Raw genomic sequence first — 17,832 nt, forward strand, 5'->3', positions numbered from 1 at the left:
CACGCACACTTTCTCTGATAAACACACAAACACACACACTTGGTTTATTTGACTCGGAGGTCCGTCAGTGTCAGTGTGGAGAGAGGCTGAACGTTGGGGATCCATCGTGTCCCAGAAGCTTTTTCCAGAGCTTTCAGCTGCTCCTCCTGGCCTTCTTCAAACAGGGCATTTAGCTCAGTTAGCACAGAATTAGCTCAGATCCAACGACATCTGAGCTAACTCTGTGCTGTTGACATAGTTATGACAGAGAAGCTCGTATTGTTGCGAAAGCTCAGACGTGTTCGAGTTGGTGTTCAATAATTGTTAAAGGTCAAATATGGACGCCAAACCTAAACCAAAGTCTGTCTTAGAAACGTGGCTCTTCCAGATTTTAGATTTTCTCTTAATTTGGCACCTCCTCAGGATAAATTTCACATTAAACATCACAGAAAGTTGTCTTCACCCAAAAATTGTACTTCCTGTACTTCCTCTAGCCTCAGAGTCGAAGGCTAAAATGTGAGTTTGTAGAAATAAAAAAAGGAGATTCATCTTCTCTCCAGACTGTTAACACTTCAGGCCTCTGCTGAAATGTTTTTAGCAGACGTTAAGTTATTTGTAGGTGTGTGTGTGTGCGTGTGTGTGTTGGTGAGCAGGGGGAGTGTGTGTGTCGGTTCACACTCTGGACTCTTGAGCAGCGTTTGTCATCGTTCGTGTACTCTGTCTTGTCTCCGTGTTTAAAAAAATGAATAATACGAACAAATATTCCTGATGTTTAAAGAGAAAAACACTACAGTACAGAGAGAGAATTGTAAAATAAAATGTTATTGAATGATGTGCTACTAGACTTATTTTGTTAAAATTGTTTAGAGATATGAGAGGGAGCTATGTAGAGGATACAGTATGACGATGATGATGATGATGATGTATTGAATATGCAGAGAAATGTTTGGATTAAAGTTGTAGCAAGCTGACCCACCAAACCAGCGTCCAGCGCCTTCATTCACGGTTCCACATCTGGGTCCTGGTCTTCAGATGTGCTTCAGTCCAGCTTATCGTGAGCTGAAATCACCTTTTCGGAGGCAGTATGCTCTTATTTTGAAAGGAAGCCAACAAGCAGAGAGTTGAATCAGCACTCATGATTGGTTGGTGCTTTGCTGAAAGTGCACTTTTCTGCTGTCCTTGCACAGCATTTCATTCAAATCAGACTTTTTCTCATCAGCCACACCTGCAGGTGAAAATACTCAAGTACAAGTACTTCGAAACTGTACTGAAGGACCGGAGTAAATGTACATAGTTAATTTCCAGCACTGATTAAAGCGCAGAGAGAAGATGTGATGTAATACGGACACTGCAGCATTAAACAGGCCTGGGCAGGTGTGTGTGGGTGTGTGTGTGTGATGTTAGCTGAGTGTCTTCACACGACAAACGTGCATCAATCATCCAGCAGGAGCTTGATGTCGTCTTTATGAGACGGTTTCAACATGCAGAAGGAATGAAGACATCTGTGACTCGTCTAATGTTGAATCAGAAAACTACTTTGAGAAAAGGTTTTCATTCTTACTTCATGTTGGAAAAGTTTAAAAAAAAAAAAACAGTGAATTTATGTCAAAGATTAAAGCAAATGATGATCAGTAACAATCACAAGTCAAAATTTGTCTTAAAAAGTAAAAATTTGCCATAAACCTTAAAAATTCAAATTTTGACTGAAAAGATCTTGATTTTAACGTAGTCTCTTATTGTCTTTTAAAGTGAAATATTTTACTTTTTATCTTAATTTTGTCTCAGATGTTGACAGACGTTTATAATTTATATTTATTTTTTACATCAATAAACATAATAAAAATGTTTTAACACAGTTTCATTGGTACATAGTTTTTAATAAAACAGGAGTGTTTTATTCTTATGATTCCTAAACTTTCTTCTTGTTCGTGTCTGAACAGACAGAAAAGCAACATCAGCAAGAAGAAGAGTGTGTGTTGGGACATGTCAAGGAGGGTTTGGTTTGTTCAGATTAAAGACTGACTGTGTCGATCAGATCCAACTTTATTGATCCGAGTGAGTCTGAAGGTAAAAACAACAACAAATTAAACTGACAGAAAATAAGAGCGGTGCACAAACTCTGAACAGACAAACAAACAAACAAACAAACAAACAAATTACAAATATGATCTGTAAAAGATATTTATTTGCTTTATTCTTTTTGTTTACTTTTTCCTAATTATTCTTTGGCGAAACACTTTAAAATTGTTTCTTTAAATCTCCCCATGTTCAGCTAATAGGACCCCACTTTGGGTCACTTATAAGCAGGTGAGGTTGTGAAAAGGCTCATTTAATATTTTGGTTAAATAATAATAACAAGTTTGAAATGTGTCATGATTTCTTCTCATGAAACTTCAACATTGAGCATACTAATTTTTAGTTTAGTAACTTTAATTGTAATGGAGTATTTTTACGGTCTGGTGTTAGTACCTTTATTTAAGTAAAGGATCTGAATTCTTCCTCCATCACTGGAAACCAGAGTTAAAGTAAATCAGAGTGTGGAGGGACGAAAATGGTTATTTGGTTTTATAAAAGCTAATTACACAACTTTAAAAGAAACAAAGGGGAAGATTAAATCCAGAAGGAGGCAGTAACGCAACATCCAGGATGCCAAATGCTGTAAAACCTCAAAGAAGAAGTGTGGGAGGGATTCCGAGCTTTCAAAGCAGCACCTGAACACACCAGCAGCCAGTCAGTCTCAGTGAGGTTCAAAGAAACTTCAGACCACCTTCGTCTTCCTCCGAGGAAGCACCGCGGGACACCGAACGCGCTCACCGGCACTGTGTCATTTTACCCTCCGTCCCAACAAAAAGAGCTCACGATAATTAACCAGAAGAGTCGATAAAGATGCCGGCCACAGAGAAGGACCTGGCTGAGGACGCTCCGTGGAAGAAGATCCAGCAGAACACCTTCACCCGCTGGATCAACGAGCACCTGAAGTGCGTCAACAAGCGAATCGGGGACCTGCAGTTGGACCTGGGCGACGGCCTGAGGCTCATTGCCCTGCTGGAGGTCCTTAGCCACAAGAAGATGTTCAGAAAGTACCACCCGAGGCCCAACTTCAGGCAGATGAAGCTGGAGAACGTGTCCGTGGCTCTGGAGTTCCTGGACAAGGAGAACATAAAGCTCGTCTCCATCGGTGAGTAACGGCGGTCCATTCATTCGTCTGGAAGCTTCTCTGAGGCTCCAGAACCATCACCTGTTGAGCCCAACATGAGTTTATCAGTTAATGGAGAGTCCACACACGGCAGGGAGGCTGGCATGACTAATATTACTTGTCCCAGGAAAGTTTCCCCCCCAAGTTTTCCAAGCTTATATCCCAAACACGCCGTTTTCTGTCGTGGAAGGTGCGGATTGCCTTTGATAATGTGGCGTTTTAAAGTGCAATTGCTTCTCCACATTAATGTATATATCTTGTACTATTTTAAATGATGTTGTTTGAATCAGTTGGACGCAGTCTTTAATTCGGCATAAACGAATCATGCAAAGCAACAACGATATTTCTTATAAATCTGAGGTTTTTTAAGTGCTTCACTGTGTCGCTGCCGCCCACCTGGCTGCAGTTAACGTTAGCTAGGTGTCGGGCTGCGCTGGGAATCAAGAGGAAAACTAGTTTAAAAAGTTTTATTCAATTGAAGTTAACGCTGTTGGTTGTGTTTTGTTGTCTCAAAGTAAAGAGTGACTTCGACCGTTTCTGAATTTAGTCGTGTTTCATAATTATGTCTATGCAGTTCGTCGGAGACCAAAGTTCAATCCGGACTATTGTTCTTTCATTTGTGTGGAAGTTTCCCGGAGTTCGCACATTTCTTCCCGCTATGTTTACCCAAGTCAGGTTGCTAACGAGGGCTCCTGACGTGGTAGAATACATAATATTACTTAAGTGTCACGGTTTAATGCAATTTCTTCTCATTTTAGTGAGTTTGGGTCCCGTTAGCCCCTTTGCATGTAGCACTTAGGCGTGACAAGAACTCCCTGCCAAACTCGATTAAATAATTCCGGAGTTTAAGGTCTTCTTATTGATCTGTGATATTAGAATAATGGTCAGTTGTTTTTTTAGAGTATTCATACAATTTGCAGGAACTCCTCTTCAGATCGGCATACACATAAGCCACATTTGAGTCAATATTTAATTGGCAATCTCAAGTTTTCTAAGCAAACCGCGGTCCTGCTGCCTCTCACTTCGTCCTAATATTCCTGTGAAAGACTGAGAACTGAAATCAAATCACCCCTAAAATTTTCATTTCATATCCCAGCTACAGATTTGCTGATGAAATGTGATCATGTTGTCAACAGCAGCGTTAAACTGACAGATTTCTGGATGGAGTTTGGCATGTTTTGGGTGCAGAGTCTCCACATGACAACAGCAGAGAGTGTTTTAATGAGCAGGCTCCCACAGACAGAGGACACACCTGTGTTAATGAGCCAGGCTTCACGTGGAGAGGTGAAGTCTTAGTTTAAGTCTGGATGAAAACATTTCTCCCCCTAAACCCCCAAATCCACTGTGTTGTTAATGCGGTTTGTCAGTTTGAAAGTGAACGTGAGCAGCCTCCACCTGCCCTCCCTTACTGTGCTGCTTATTTCTCTTTAACAAGCTGCTTGTTGTTGTGTCCCGAACATAATTACCACACATCTGATTTTAATTAACGCTGTTCGGCTTCCACCCAGGCGGCCCAACGCTGACAGATAATCATATTGCACTTATCTGCTATAGAAACAACAGCGTCTGTGTAGTCACTGATGCGCTTGTCTTTGTGAAAAGTTCTGGGTGTGTTTTTTATTCATGTGTTCATTCGCTTATCCTGCTTTGGTGTGCAAAGGACAAATATGATGACACAGTTAAGTTTGATGTGGTGGTAAAGTGGTGTGACAGTGTTTCAATGTCAAGTGCTGAAAACTGTTTGTGCTGCAGGAAACTGTTTGAAAAGTCAACACTGCTGTTAACATGTTTGCCTGCCGTCGCCTGCCGTCTGTCTGTCTGTCTGCCTGTCCGTCTGTACACTGTGGGATTCATAGGTTCACAGAGTGTGAGATGCCCCAACAAAAGCTTAGTCATGATGGTTTCCAGACTGCGTGATTATCAGTTTTGAGGCTTGTCTAATTGTGTGATGAGTGTCTGGTGAGTCATAGAAAGTCTTAGCACATCATCAGAGCTCACATCTTCAATCTGTACCGCTGTTTGAAAATTCATCAGAAGCCAAACTTTGGTCGAAGAGCTGCTAAAATCCTCATTCAGAAATTATGCTAACCATCGAGGGTAAACATGATGAACATCTTTGTCTACAGGGACTCAAAGTGTCTCATTATTCAGTGAATTCTACATCAGCTCGTGCTCATTGTGAGAGGTGATATTGGCTGTTTGGTCTCTGACTGACTTGTTATCAGTGGACGAGTCTCTCAGTGAGACCTCAGACTTTAGACTGATGATCGAGGATCTTTCCACAGGTCTCAGGAAGACAGTTTCTTTTTTTCTCATGACCGCCAACTTTCATCTGGGACAGTCAGCTGATTGGAAAATATCTGGGTCAGTTTTAAGAAGAGCATTGTTAAGAGCTCTGCAAAGTAACGAATGCAGAGAAGTATTACTTCAGTGTTGTGTGCACAGTGCTGGAAGCACAGTGATATGAAGTACTTTCAGAACGCTGAAGATATTCTTCGTTTTCTGTCTTTCTGGGAATTAAGATGAAATGCTGAGTTGTGTGTAAACATGAGGCTTGAACTTGTTAACTTGAGTTTGCCTCTTCTTCTGTGGTGTTCATACCAGCCCAATGCTGTGTTCAAATACCCGAATTATTTAGTATGCAATCAGAAGATGTAGTATGTCCTGATACATAGTATACAGCATACCAGAAATACCAGGATGTCCTTCTGCGTTCGGTCGCATTTTGCAGAATGCAAGCCAGCGTACATTTTGTGCGGCCGTTCTTACCCACAATCCTTTGCACGGTGGAAGATTCGTCACATCGACTGAGCCGCTACAAAATCTTGGCATCCGTTCCAAATCATACTTTTTCTTTTTACTTCAAATTTCACAGTACAGACTTCAAGGAGCAGTGATAAGACGAAGTACTGGTGCCCCTTGTCTTCATGCTGCATGCAGCAGTTTGTATTTTAAAGGGCAGCTGCCCAAGTATCCAATCACAACGAGCTGCCTCCGCCCTTTCTACCCATAATCCCTTTTGTGTTGTTGTCGTTTTGCGTCAGAGGATCGAGACATTATTGTTTGTTTCTGTGTTGCTGCTGGAGTTTAAACCTCTGCTCCATCATCAGGCAGATGGAGCAGTAACACCTTCACACGGTCACATCTCAGGCCTGTATGAGTGGCAGCGTTTCAGGTGTGTGGTCAGACGGGACCGCTGCTTTTCCAGATTCAGCAGAAGCTCCGTCAGACGCTCTGAATTCTCTGAATAAACTGTGGTTCAGGAACCAGCTCGAGTGTGAGAGCATCCCGAGGCCGACCATGTTCGGTGATGGGCGTGAGCTGAGGTCAGAGTGTTCAGTGATGTCAAACTGAGGAGGTTTGATTTTCCACAGTAGAAAGGAAATGACTGGGTGGGTGGGACGGACACACACACACACACACACGCACACGGAGCATTGGGCATGTTTCTGCTTTCAGAGCTCCTGACAGATCAGAAAACACTGATCTGTGTCGCTTTAAAGAAGCTGTAAAACACTTGGTGTTTAGTTTTCGGAGACTCGATGCTTGTCTCATATTAAATGCAGGTGATGTTCTCTAGTTTGCAGAGGAAATAATTTGTGATTGTGCTTATTGCAGAGGACTCTTCATTTAGACATTTTGCTGAACTCTGTTAACACTTTGGTACTTTCTGATGGGAATGAAAGGTCCACATGACCCCTGAAGCTGCAGTCCGGACAGTGTGGAAGGGGTCCAGTACTGTTACACAGGTAACGCTGGTGTGTCAGATACCTCACCTCCATGGCAGGAAGAGTGCACCAGGCAAACAGAGAGGGAGCGTGGGAAGGAGATGTTTGCTGCTGTCAGAGTGAAGTAACTGTCTCTTTTGCAGCTTAATGGTTAGCTGTGGTGTGGGGCCCCTCAGGGAGGCCCCCAGGCTTTTGTCTGTCACACACACATTGGGGCAAACAGAGGGATATTTTCAGCACGTCGGAGATGAATAATGTTTTTTAATTCATCGAGCAGTGTGAATATTTTGTTTCTTGGTTGGTCCTTGAAGCTTTTGTGTTTTAGCAACAGAACAATTTTAAAATCATTTTCCCCTTTTTAGATATTTAATTTTTCCTCTGTATTGAAGCGCTAACTCTTTCTTTGACCACAAACTGGACTCACACATTTGATGAATCTTACAAAATATGGAAATGACTGAATAAAGACGTCCATGTGGACACTTTGCATGCCGTGAACAAACGTACTGGATATTATTTTGTTTGCCAAAACGTTCTCACAGACATAGAAATGCACAGTCAGCCAACATGTTAATTGGCCTAATGAGGTTTCTGGTGTTTGGGATGAATCCCTGTTAGACCTCCTGTCGACAAACTGTTCCTTATTTGGAAACAGAAACATTGTATGTTGTGGATTTATGCTACTTGTCTTCAGCCCTGAATAGTTGAATAACAAAACATGAAAGTTCAATAATGTTAAAAATCTGATCTGAGTCTCTTCAGGAATGAATAGTGTGTGTGTGTGTGTGTGTGTGTGTGTGTGTGTGTGTGTGTGTGTGTGTGTGTGTGTGTGTGTGTGTGTGTGTGTGGTGGACCCCACCCTGCTTCATATCGACCAGCTGTGGTTTCTTCCTGATGTAACTGTAGCTGAGGATCGACCTCATCTGTCTTCTTCTGCTGCTTCTGGAGTCCCGTCATTCTGAAGGAGCCACATTTTTATCAAAAGAAGCGCGTGATTGGTCGGTTCACTTAAAGTGACACTGACGAGGGCGTGGGCGTTATGAAAAGTTAGCCAAACCCACTCTTTGCTGATCTCGTCCTTGTTGTCTCCTGTCTTACTGCTTCAGCTGCAGAACCTTGACTAACAGCTTCTCAGCTGTCCAGTGTCTTTTCCACCATCCGTTCAGGTGGAACCTGTTATCAAGGACGAGGAGAAAAAACATTATCATCTCATTGTAGTCGTTTTTACGTCCCATCTGATGGATGGAAGTCCAGTGTTCACTCTCCTTTTTGCTCTGGTTTGGTCTCCACAAGCTAACAAGAACAGTATGGAGTCTTTTTAGCTGCCAGATGTTCCACTTTGTTCACCAGCTGGTCGCTCAGTGTGTCCGAATGTCGCTCAGTGCTGAGCAGGTAGCGTGCAGTGGGTTTTGTGGGTTTGGTGCTGGAAAACCGAAACCAGGAGCTAAAAGAAAACAGACTGCTGTTACACGTCGTAAAAAGCTGTTGGAAATGTGCGCCAACAAAGATTGAAGGTATCACAAACTAAGCTTACGTCACCATGATGCATAACGTGGTCCACCGAAGCATGTGGAGCACCAGGATTTACTGTGCCAAACACCAGCAATTAGACACATCGGCAGGACCAAGCTGCAAGGCAAGAACCCACAACATTACTGTGACACACTGAGACATGGCTGTCATTTCCAGATTTAACGCGGTCTGAATTCACCTGCTGCTGTTTCCCGCCGAGAGTGAGAGGGACCAGGTGAAGACACTGAGAACAGGCCCAACGGGATCTGTAGCTTTCAGTTATGACCTCAGTCAGACTGTGTGACCTCATTCTCACACACACACACACACACACACACGCAGTGCCTCCAGGCTGTGTTTTTTGTAGAGTAACATTAGCTGAACACAACTGACTTGTGTTTAGAGTTTAAGACAAAAGAAATGTGCAGAGTTTCACTGAAGTGACTGAAGCTTCAGTCTGTGTTTTAACGACCTTTCGTGTAGAAAAGTATCTGTTGCATTTTAATATGCAGTCCTGATTCAGCCTATTTCCACCTCACCACAGGCTTTTTATGTTTAGTCTTTGCGGCTCTAAACACTCTGGCGTTTTGACCTTCACGGGCCTGTAAAGCTGCTCGGAATGACATCAACGCTGCATGAATGCCCCCAAAACGAAACTGAAGTGGCCGTAAAGCTCTGTGAAGCCGAGTGGAGCTGCACACTCTGCTGATGAATCTCCGTAGGTCCATTGTCATTTGATGCGTTTATCAAGCAACGAGGGTCTCACAGAAAATGCTGTCAAGTTGCATTATGGGAAATGTAGGATCCACTCGGGACTAAACGTATTGATTTCTCCGCCTCTGCCGCCACGATTTTGACCTTCATGATATTTAATGTTAAAGTCCCCCAGCTTGCTTTCCCGTTAACGTGGATCGCTCATATGACGTCCAGATCCTGATCAGATTAACCAGGACAGGAATACACCAATATTACATTTTCTAGACTAAATGATTAATCAAAGACAATAATTGGTTTGTTGCGACCTGAACCTGAATGTTCTCAGTCTCTGTCCCAGTTTCACACTCTCTCTCTCTCTCACTCTCTCTCTTCCTCTGTTGGCTGCTCGGTTGCCGTGGTGCTGTGTGTCAACAGTCTTCCTCCCGCTCGGCTTGTTGGACTCCGTCAGCTGATGGATGTTTGGTTTCAGTCTAACAGGTCCTGAAACTCTTTCTGTCTGACTCGTGTGTTTCAGTTTTGTGTCCGTGTGTTTTTTATTGGTGCTGGTTTGTCACTGAGGTGGTTTTATCTGCCGTCAGGGATGTTCAGTCTTTGGCTCACAGACTGGTTGGTGTTGAACATTTACTTGTTGTAGTTCATTAAAGAAGCAACACGCTGGCCTTCAAACATGTCCGTGCTCCTGTGTGGCTTCACGTGTGTCATGTTGACGGATGCTGTTTCATCATCTTCACGTCCTGGTTTTAATGTTTCAAACGTGCTCGACTACGTGACGACTTTGACAGACTTTTCAATCTGTGTGCACTTATAAGGAAATATTGACAATAAAGCAGAGCAGAAAAATTAAATGCAAAAATATAAAACTGTGGTTTTGGACTGGTTTTTCAAACATACCAGTCAGCTCCCACAGTCATGAAAATTGCCTTGTTTTTGTCAGAGGGGCCAAGTTTTGAAAAATGTATAATGCATAATTAATCCAGGAGTATGAGTGTTTTACATTTCGGAAATGTGGTTTGAGATGTGACCAAACAGCTGTCACAGTTTACACAGTGCTTCATGATGTGACACAATTACAATATGAAACAAAGATCCATTTAAGAGCAGAGCAGGAGTAAAACAAGACAAGAAAAGGAGACGAAACACACTTGAACATCAGTAAAAGCAGGGATGAAATAGTGAAACTGCAGAAAATAGTTTAAAAAGCATGAAGATGTCTAAAACTCTGTGATATTCAGCTGGTTTGTTACTTAAATATGCAGAGAAATCTATCACAGATTTGGCAACATTGTTCCCTTTCAACGCAAGAAAGAACAATTAGTATCATTTTAAACACACACACACACACACACACACACACAGAGGAGTGGTTGACTACACCAGCAGAAAAGTGACCCAAGGTCGGCACAGGATGAGGCGCGTTCCACCTGTTGTCCCGGCAACCTCTGTAAACAAAGTCAGTGACTGGCTGGAGTGGACTGGAGGGGGGCGGGGCTCTGAAGAGAAAGCGTCACATAACTTCAGTGACCCGCTGCTGCCTCATGCTGCGTTCAAGTCCTGTGAGAAAGATGAGCGATAAGAGAAAGTCTGACAGTGAACACTTCTTTGTTCGATCAGGCTCAGAGGTCCAGGGTCCAGGATCCCTCCCAAACATCTGCATTCGATCTGCTCAGGGCTGATGGGTCAGAAGTCTTCTTGTGGATAAGTCCACAGGCAGAGGACGTAGAGGTCTGTGACCTGTGAACACGGTGGATGTAGGCCTCCAACATGGCGCCTCACTCATTTCAGTGAAAGAAGACGCTTGTTTTTGAGTCCCTCTCTGCGATCTTACGTGTGAGTGCACCGGGTGTATCATTATGTGGGTTACTATTTTGTAGACGGTCGCAGCCTTTTAAATGTTATGGTATAGATGGTGTGTATTTATGTCCGTACACAAGGGATTAGAGAGCTACGGCGCTCTACAGTAAACTTCAGCAGAGCGGACTGATGTGGCCCAGATGTGTCTTCAGGGTGGCGCCGCTGGCATCTGGGTGGCAGCAGCATAAATCATACGAGCCGATTATCCCCTGACGTTAAGCAGGTATGCATTTAACCACGCTTGCCTTATTTGTTTAGCATGTTAGCATTTGCTAATTAGCAGAAAACCCAAAGTACAGCTGAGGCCGATCATGAATTTTGCAGGTATTTTGGTGTAAATCAAAGTGACCTGATGGTGGCGCTAGGTGAGTGGAGGCTCATCAGAGTTAAGACAGTTCAATCTGGACCAAAGTGCATTTGCTATTTAACAGAATATCAGTCTGCTTAAGTCTTTTGGAGGAGATTTCCAGTGAAGTTAAGCAAGAAGCTAAACAAAACAATAATATTAGGGTGACCTGACGTGTGGAGATGAGGCAGCCATGAATCATCTTCATGTCCTTTGGAAACTGGAGCCATAAATAAATAAAACTAATGTGCTCTTTCATGCAAGGGTCTCCCCTGTCTATAAGTCATAGCTGGCAGGAGTGTTTGAGTTGGCCGTGTACTCTCTCACACGCACACACACACACACACACACACACACACACACCTCACAGCTCCTGAACTCTCACATTAACTCGTTTGTCTCTTGGCTGCTTTGTTCTGTCTGTCCTTTCTGAAAACCTCCGAGCTGCCGTCACGTTCATGGCTCTTCGGCGTCCACTGTGTGCTGCGTTACTGCTGTCACCAAAACTGTGTCAGCCGGACGGAAGGACATAAACATGGACGTCCAGATAAAGTGGTTTCAAAGTCCAGATTGTCAGCCTCGGCTCCCTGGTTACTACTTGTTTTGAGATGCAACCACCTTGATAATTGCAAACACATCAATAATCACAAGCAGATCTGGACTCACGCCGCCTGCAGATGAGGTCAGAGCTATGAAAAGATAAACGTATATAAAACTATTTAAAGAACTATGACTTGATAATTGCATTGTTCTCTTGATGTTTTGGTTCTCCACCATGAAGTATGGTTTTGGAGGAATTAAAGAAGCGTGACTTGTGGTGCTGGAACAGAAAACACATTTTCGGGGGAAGAACAAAAGTGCTTTCAGGTTACGGCTTACGCTGCAAGAACCGGAGCCGGAGTCAAGACGCTATAAAACCACCAGCGCAGAAAACACCAACAAATTCCCTCCTTGTCTTTGGTTGAGCTGATGTTTCCTGCAGAGTCCCAAACATGAAACCAGACTATGAAAGAGATCCTGTGAACTGAGCTCACTGTGAAAACAAGTTACTTTGCACATATAAACATTTAATGCCTTTACATCGTTAGTGTACTCAGTCATAAATATGGCCGAACAAATCACCTTTCTCATATTTAAAAGCGTCGTTTTCAAATTGCAGTTTTCACTGCATTATTATCAGTGACTCAGCTGGAAAACATGATTCCAGACACGTTTAGCTGGCGACCATCAAGCTCTTTGCCTGGTTCTGCAAGTGTTTTTCACGATCTGTGTCCCAGTTCCCATTTTTCCTCTAAGAGATCCTCAGTGTTACTTAACATGGAAACATGGGACTCTCCCAGATGTTCTGACAGTTGTGGCCCCCAGTTTTATTTCAACTTTGTTTCTGAGAAATCATGTGTTCTCCATCAGTTTGGCATGGCGGACAGATCAAAGTACTGCAGTACCCATGAGCCTCCGTTGTGTTTGTTGTGAGTGTTCACCTTTGAACGTTTCCTGTCCAGCCAATACTTGAGGCGCTCCAAATGCGAGTCACCTAACATTCCCTGCGAGGAAGACGAACAGGGTTTTTTTTTTTTTACAGCTTTTCCCACTTCGCTGGCAAATTCAGTCAGCAATAAGCACTGTTAATTTTGGGAGTCTGCCAGAACATGCGTTATACCACTCACATGCGAATTGGTGCCATTTCTAAGCAGCCTAGCTTATTCTGAAAATAACAATGCGCGACAGGCTGAGCTAAGACGTGGAGCGACTCTGCCAAAAGCCTCGTTCAGGTGTGACTAAACCATTAAGGAGCGCTCAGTGTGAGGATTTCAAAAGCTGCTAAACACACCGGAGCCACACCACATCCTTGAGCCAATCAGCTTTTGAGGACAGGTCAGCCAGCGCGCTCTGATTGGACATTTGGCTCCACTACAAACCATGAGCTTCAAACGTGCAGCTGAGTGCTCTGCAGACAAAGATGGAAAAACAGCAGGATCAGCGATGTTTTATGTAAACACACAAATACATTTAAGGCTGTTTCGCTCTTGTCCCACGCTAGATGTGTGTGTGTGTGTGTGTATGTGTGTGTATGTATGTGTGTGTGCATGTGAGGCACAACACATAGAGCCTCTGTGTTGCTGCAGAAAAGGTAACATGAGACTGGTAGAGATATAGACTTTCACTCCTACACACACACACACACACACACACACCTCCTCTGTGCAGAGAAAGCTCCTTTGTTGGTTTCAGGTCTAAATGTTGCAGCTTTGTGCTGGTTTTTCAATGTTAAGCTCAAAGGAACAAATGTCACTGAAATCCACTTTGAGGAACATTTCAAGGATTCGTTCCAGGAAGTCGGATTTCTCCGTGTTTATTCCCGATCAAAGCGATGACCGCACTGGTCACATGTGATTTATTTAGTTTTTGGTGATGTTTTTAAATGCAAACCTTTTTGGCTCGTGACTCAGTGAAGAGGTCTTCTTTGTACCCCCTCTCCCCCTCTAACGTCCATCTCAGTCTGCAGCTGGTTAGCTTAGCGCAGACACTAAACAGGTGAACAGCTAACAGGTGAACAGCTCGCCTGGTTCTGTCCTGACCTCACCAAAGCTCACTAATGAGCATGTGATATTTTGTTTGGTTAATCCAGACGTATGTTTTGCCGGTAGTTATGTTATGTTTCTCTCAATATCTCAATACCTGTGATGGAAAAAAAAAAAATCACCTTTTTAAAGTGTCAGTTCACCCAAATGACAAAGACTTTACCTTTAAAGCCGGTGGCAGTTTGGTTTCTGCCAAGAGTTTGAGGTGTCTGCTGATGAGACCAGACACAGTGGAGGTTAATGGAATTTGTATTGTGGGGCCAACACTGCCGGGAGGAAAGAAAAAAAAAAACATCCAGCACGCACGCACGCACACACACACACACACACACACACACACACACACACACACACACACACACACACACACACACACACACACACACTCACTCCCTTTGTTTGCTCGTCACTACCAGGCGTCCTGTTGTCTCACAACAGATGTTCATGTCAGGCGTTCATGTCTTCATCAAGCTAAATTGTTACCGTCATGTCGCTGGTGTCATTGTGTTCAGGTGCTGAGTTGTGTTTGATGTCGGGAATCTAATCACTAACTCACCACACACACACACACACACACACACACACACACACACTCACACACACACTCTTCTATTGTCTGGTTGGAGATGAAGCAGACATGACGCAGAGTAATGGACAGTGACTGCTCACCAAATGTTTGGTTAATGATGAAGGTGACACACATTTCACTCCAACAAAAAACAGTTGTCTCACTCTCTTACACACACAAACACACACACACACACACACCACACCACACCACACCACACACACACACAAACCCCAAACCTCGACATTTAACCAACCCCACACAACTTCCCAACACACTCACACAATGTGGGGTGTGTGTGTATGTGTGTGTGTGTGTGTGTGTGTGTGTGTGTGTGTGTGTGTGTGTGTGTGTGTGTGTGGTTACGGTGGTTTTCTGAGGATTGTTCAGTGATAATCACTGTGGTGAACCTCCTGCAGCCTGGCTCAGCTACAAACATCTCTGCTCTTCTTACTCACTCTGGTTTCTTCTTCTCCTCTTTCTCTTCTTCCTCTCCTCTTTCTCTTCTTCTTCTCCTCCTCCTTCTCTTCTTCTTCTCCTCTTTCTTCATCTCTCTTTTCCTCGTCACTCTTGGTGTTGAACTCTCAGTACTTTTTTGGCACAGACAGAATCTGTGTTTTAGTATCTGCTATTGAAAAAAAGTTGGCAGCAAATGTTTGTTCTTGATTATTTGTTCTTGATTATTTGTTCTTTGATCAGACAGGTCCTGATGTAAATCATTTTAGACTGTGTTAGGCTGCAACTATCAAATATTGTAAATGTTTATTTTTTGATTAATCAATTTTGGTTTATAAAAATGGAAGGAAACAGTGAAAAAGGCCTTTCATGGTTTCCAGAAACTCAAGCTGACGGCATCAGTTGAATTGTTTTGTCTGATCAATGGTCCAAATCCAAATACTCAGTTTGCTGTCACACAAAATCAAAGAAATACAGTTAATCCTCACAGCTGAGTTGTTTTATTGTTTGTGTTCTGCTTTTCCTCCAGTTTCTCTCCATTTTGTCTTCTTTGAGTGTATTCAGGAAGTGAAGTCTAGTTTATATTCAAATGTTCAACACAGATTCCTAAAAAGCAAGAAGGAAAAGACCGAAATGAAGCAGTGATGCTGATCCTTTCTGACATAAACAGCACGAACTCAACGTGTTTGATGTTTGACCTCATCAGCTTCATTGATTTTTGTAAATATCTGCTTATTCTGAATCTGATGCAGCAACACGTTTCAAAGACTGGGAAAGATGTGGAACACTCCAGAAACACCTGTTTGGATCATTCCACAGGTAAACAGGTTGATTGGTAACAGGTGAGAGGATCATGATTGGGTATCAAAGGGGCGTCCTGGAAAGGCTCAGTCGCTCACAGGCGAGGATGGAGCGAGGTTCACCACTTTGTGAACACATGATTGGATGAAGGATGTGACTACATGGACTCAGGAACACAGGAAAACTGCTGTCAGTGAACATGATTTTATGTTTTACAGCGTCCCAATTTTTTTGAATCAGAGTCCATTGAGTTGCTTTTCTGGAGCTTTTGAGCCTGCAGCTGTTTGTCTTTCCATTGACTTCCATCCAGCCTCGTGGCCTCCTGCCTTTATTCTGCTCTTCATATTTTTCTATCTATCCCTCCTCCCCTCTTCATCGTAATCCTCCTCTTCCTCACCACAAACGCGGTCTGGTTCTGATGACATCATAGCCTGGGAACCAGCAGGGTGAGGTCATGCAAGGCTAAACGCTGCAGTGTGTTTGTCAGTGTGTGTCCTGTTTATGCATGCAGATGTAATGCCAGATGTGTGTGTGTGTGTGTGTGTGTGTGTGTGTGTGTGTGTGTGTGTGTGTGTTAATGACAGGGCAGCACTGTGCTGGTTACTCAGCTCTCTTGCGGTTCTCATGTTTTCATGTTTCTTCTGCTGTTTGTTCAGATCAGGCTTCTTGCTCTGTCTTCCTGTGGAAACTCGTTTTCTATGCATGCACTGTTTAAATGCTAATCTATGTTTAACTTCATTTCCTTTTCGTGGTGATGCTCCATTCTGATCAGCAGTCGACTGTTACCGTATATTCAATGGCCAGTGCCAGTATTCAGAGAGCCGGGTGGCTGATGGCCGATGTGTAATCCTGATGTTGGTTTTTTTTTCCATCTTATAAAATACAACAATCTGAAAATAATAACAAATGAGACACAATTGCTGAACTTAAACAAAAAATTATTTAACACTGATGTTAATGGCTGTGATGTCTGTTTGCACTTACTTCAAATAAAAACTTGATCAACTAAATAAATGTCCACAGGCAATCCACTAAACTTAATGTATTTAACACTAACACAGTATTCACTTGAACAAAGACAAATATTTGAAAATAAATACTGCTGTCTCTGAAATGTCTGCAGGCATTTTTTTTTTTTTTTTTAATCAGCCTGTGAGCATTGGCTGATTATCCCGGATATTGGCTCGATTAATCAGTCTACCTCTGATTCTGATACTTCATGAGGACATCATCTTTTTTAATGGTCTTGAGAATTTTGTCTCTGGTAGCGCCCTGCTCTTTTTAAAATACTATCTCATCCATGAAATACTGGAGGAGTACTTTAAGCTGTACTGCCCTTCTCACTTGTGGTGTACCACAAAGCTCAATTTAAGGCCCACTATTGTTCTCTGTATAAATGCTGTGGCAGACCTGTCAAGATATCAAAACCTGACTCCATAAATGACACACTGAAGCCGTTGGTAGTCCCCATTAACTCATGCTGCTTTTAAAACAACCTTCCAGAGGTCTATCTTAAAGAAACTGGCTCGTGGAGGATGCTCTGCCTTTGTTCTGCGATCGTGTTGTTTATTTCGTTTGTGGTTTTGTGTGAGACCCTTGAGGCTGAGGTCTGGTTGGAGTTTGTAGCTCTTGTTCTGTCTTGGTCTGGATCATTTCTCCAGAGAGTGACCAGCAGACCTCATCACGACCTCTCTGTCTGTCAGGCTGAAGGGTTAATGCTGACGAAGGCCGACTGTATGACTGACTGCACAGTACCTTTATCACTTAGTCCTCTCAGCTGTTTCCTGCCTTTGTTTTGTTTTCTTCCTGCTTTTTTGGTTGAGCTGACGGTAAATCCTGGGGTGGAATTTTGAGTTACTGTTACTGTTTTTCTGGTGATTAAACTGAACTGAGCTGAAGGCGTTGTCTGAGTGATGCTTCTTGCATCCTCATATCAACATTTCACCTCATCCCCAGCAAGGGCGCAGACCTCATTACACTTTAAGGGGGGGACCACAAACATGGAAAAAGGCTGTGTGTGCTGATCAATCACATACATACCTGGGCTGCTAACATTAGCTAGCAGGCTAGCTAAACTATGTATATACCTCTAAATA

The 17,832-nt window shown here is 43.1% G+C and overlaps 1 protein-coding gene across 4 annotated transcripts in view; it reads left to right on the top strand.

The window, feature by feature from the left end:
* Positions 1-2,719: 2,719 nt before the first annotated feature.
* The window catches only part of flnba (filamin B a), a 58,677-nt gene continuing 43,564 nt past the window's right edge, over positions 2,720-17,832 (top strand). For all 4 annotated transcript variants that reach the window (XM_076744399.1, XM_076744409.1, XM_076744417.1 and 1 more), the window contains exon 1: positions 2,720-3,157. In XM_076744399.1, coding sequence (XP_076600514.1) covers positions 2,866-3,157 — 292 coding nt within the window. In that variant the 5' untranslated portion in view covers positions 2,720-2,865. The remainder of the gene's footprint in view (positions 3,158-17,832) is intronic.

This window comes from Chaetodon auriga, chromosome 2 (assembly GCF_051107435.1).
Source record: "Chaetodon auriga isolate fChaAug3 chromosome 2, fChaAug3.hap1, whole genome shotgun sequence".
In the NCBI taxonomy this organism is placed as follows: Eukaryota; Metazoa; Chordata; class Actinopteri; order Chaetodontiformes; family Chaetodontidae; genus Chaetodon; species Chaetodon auriga.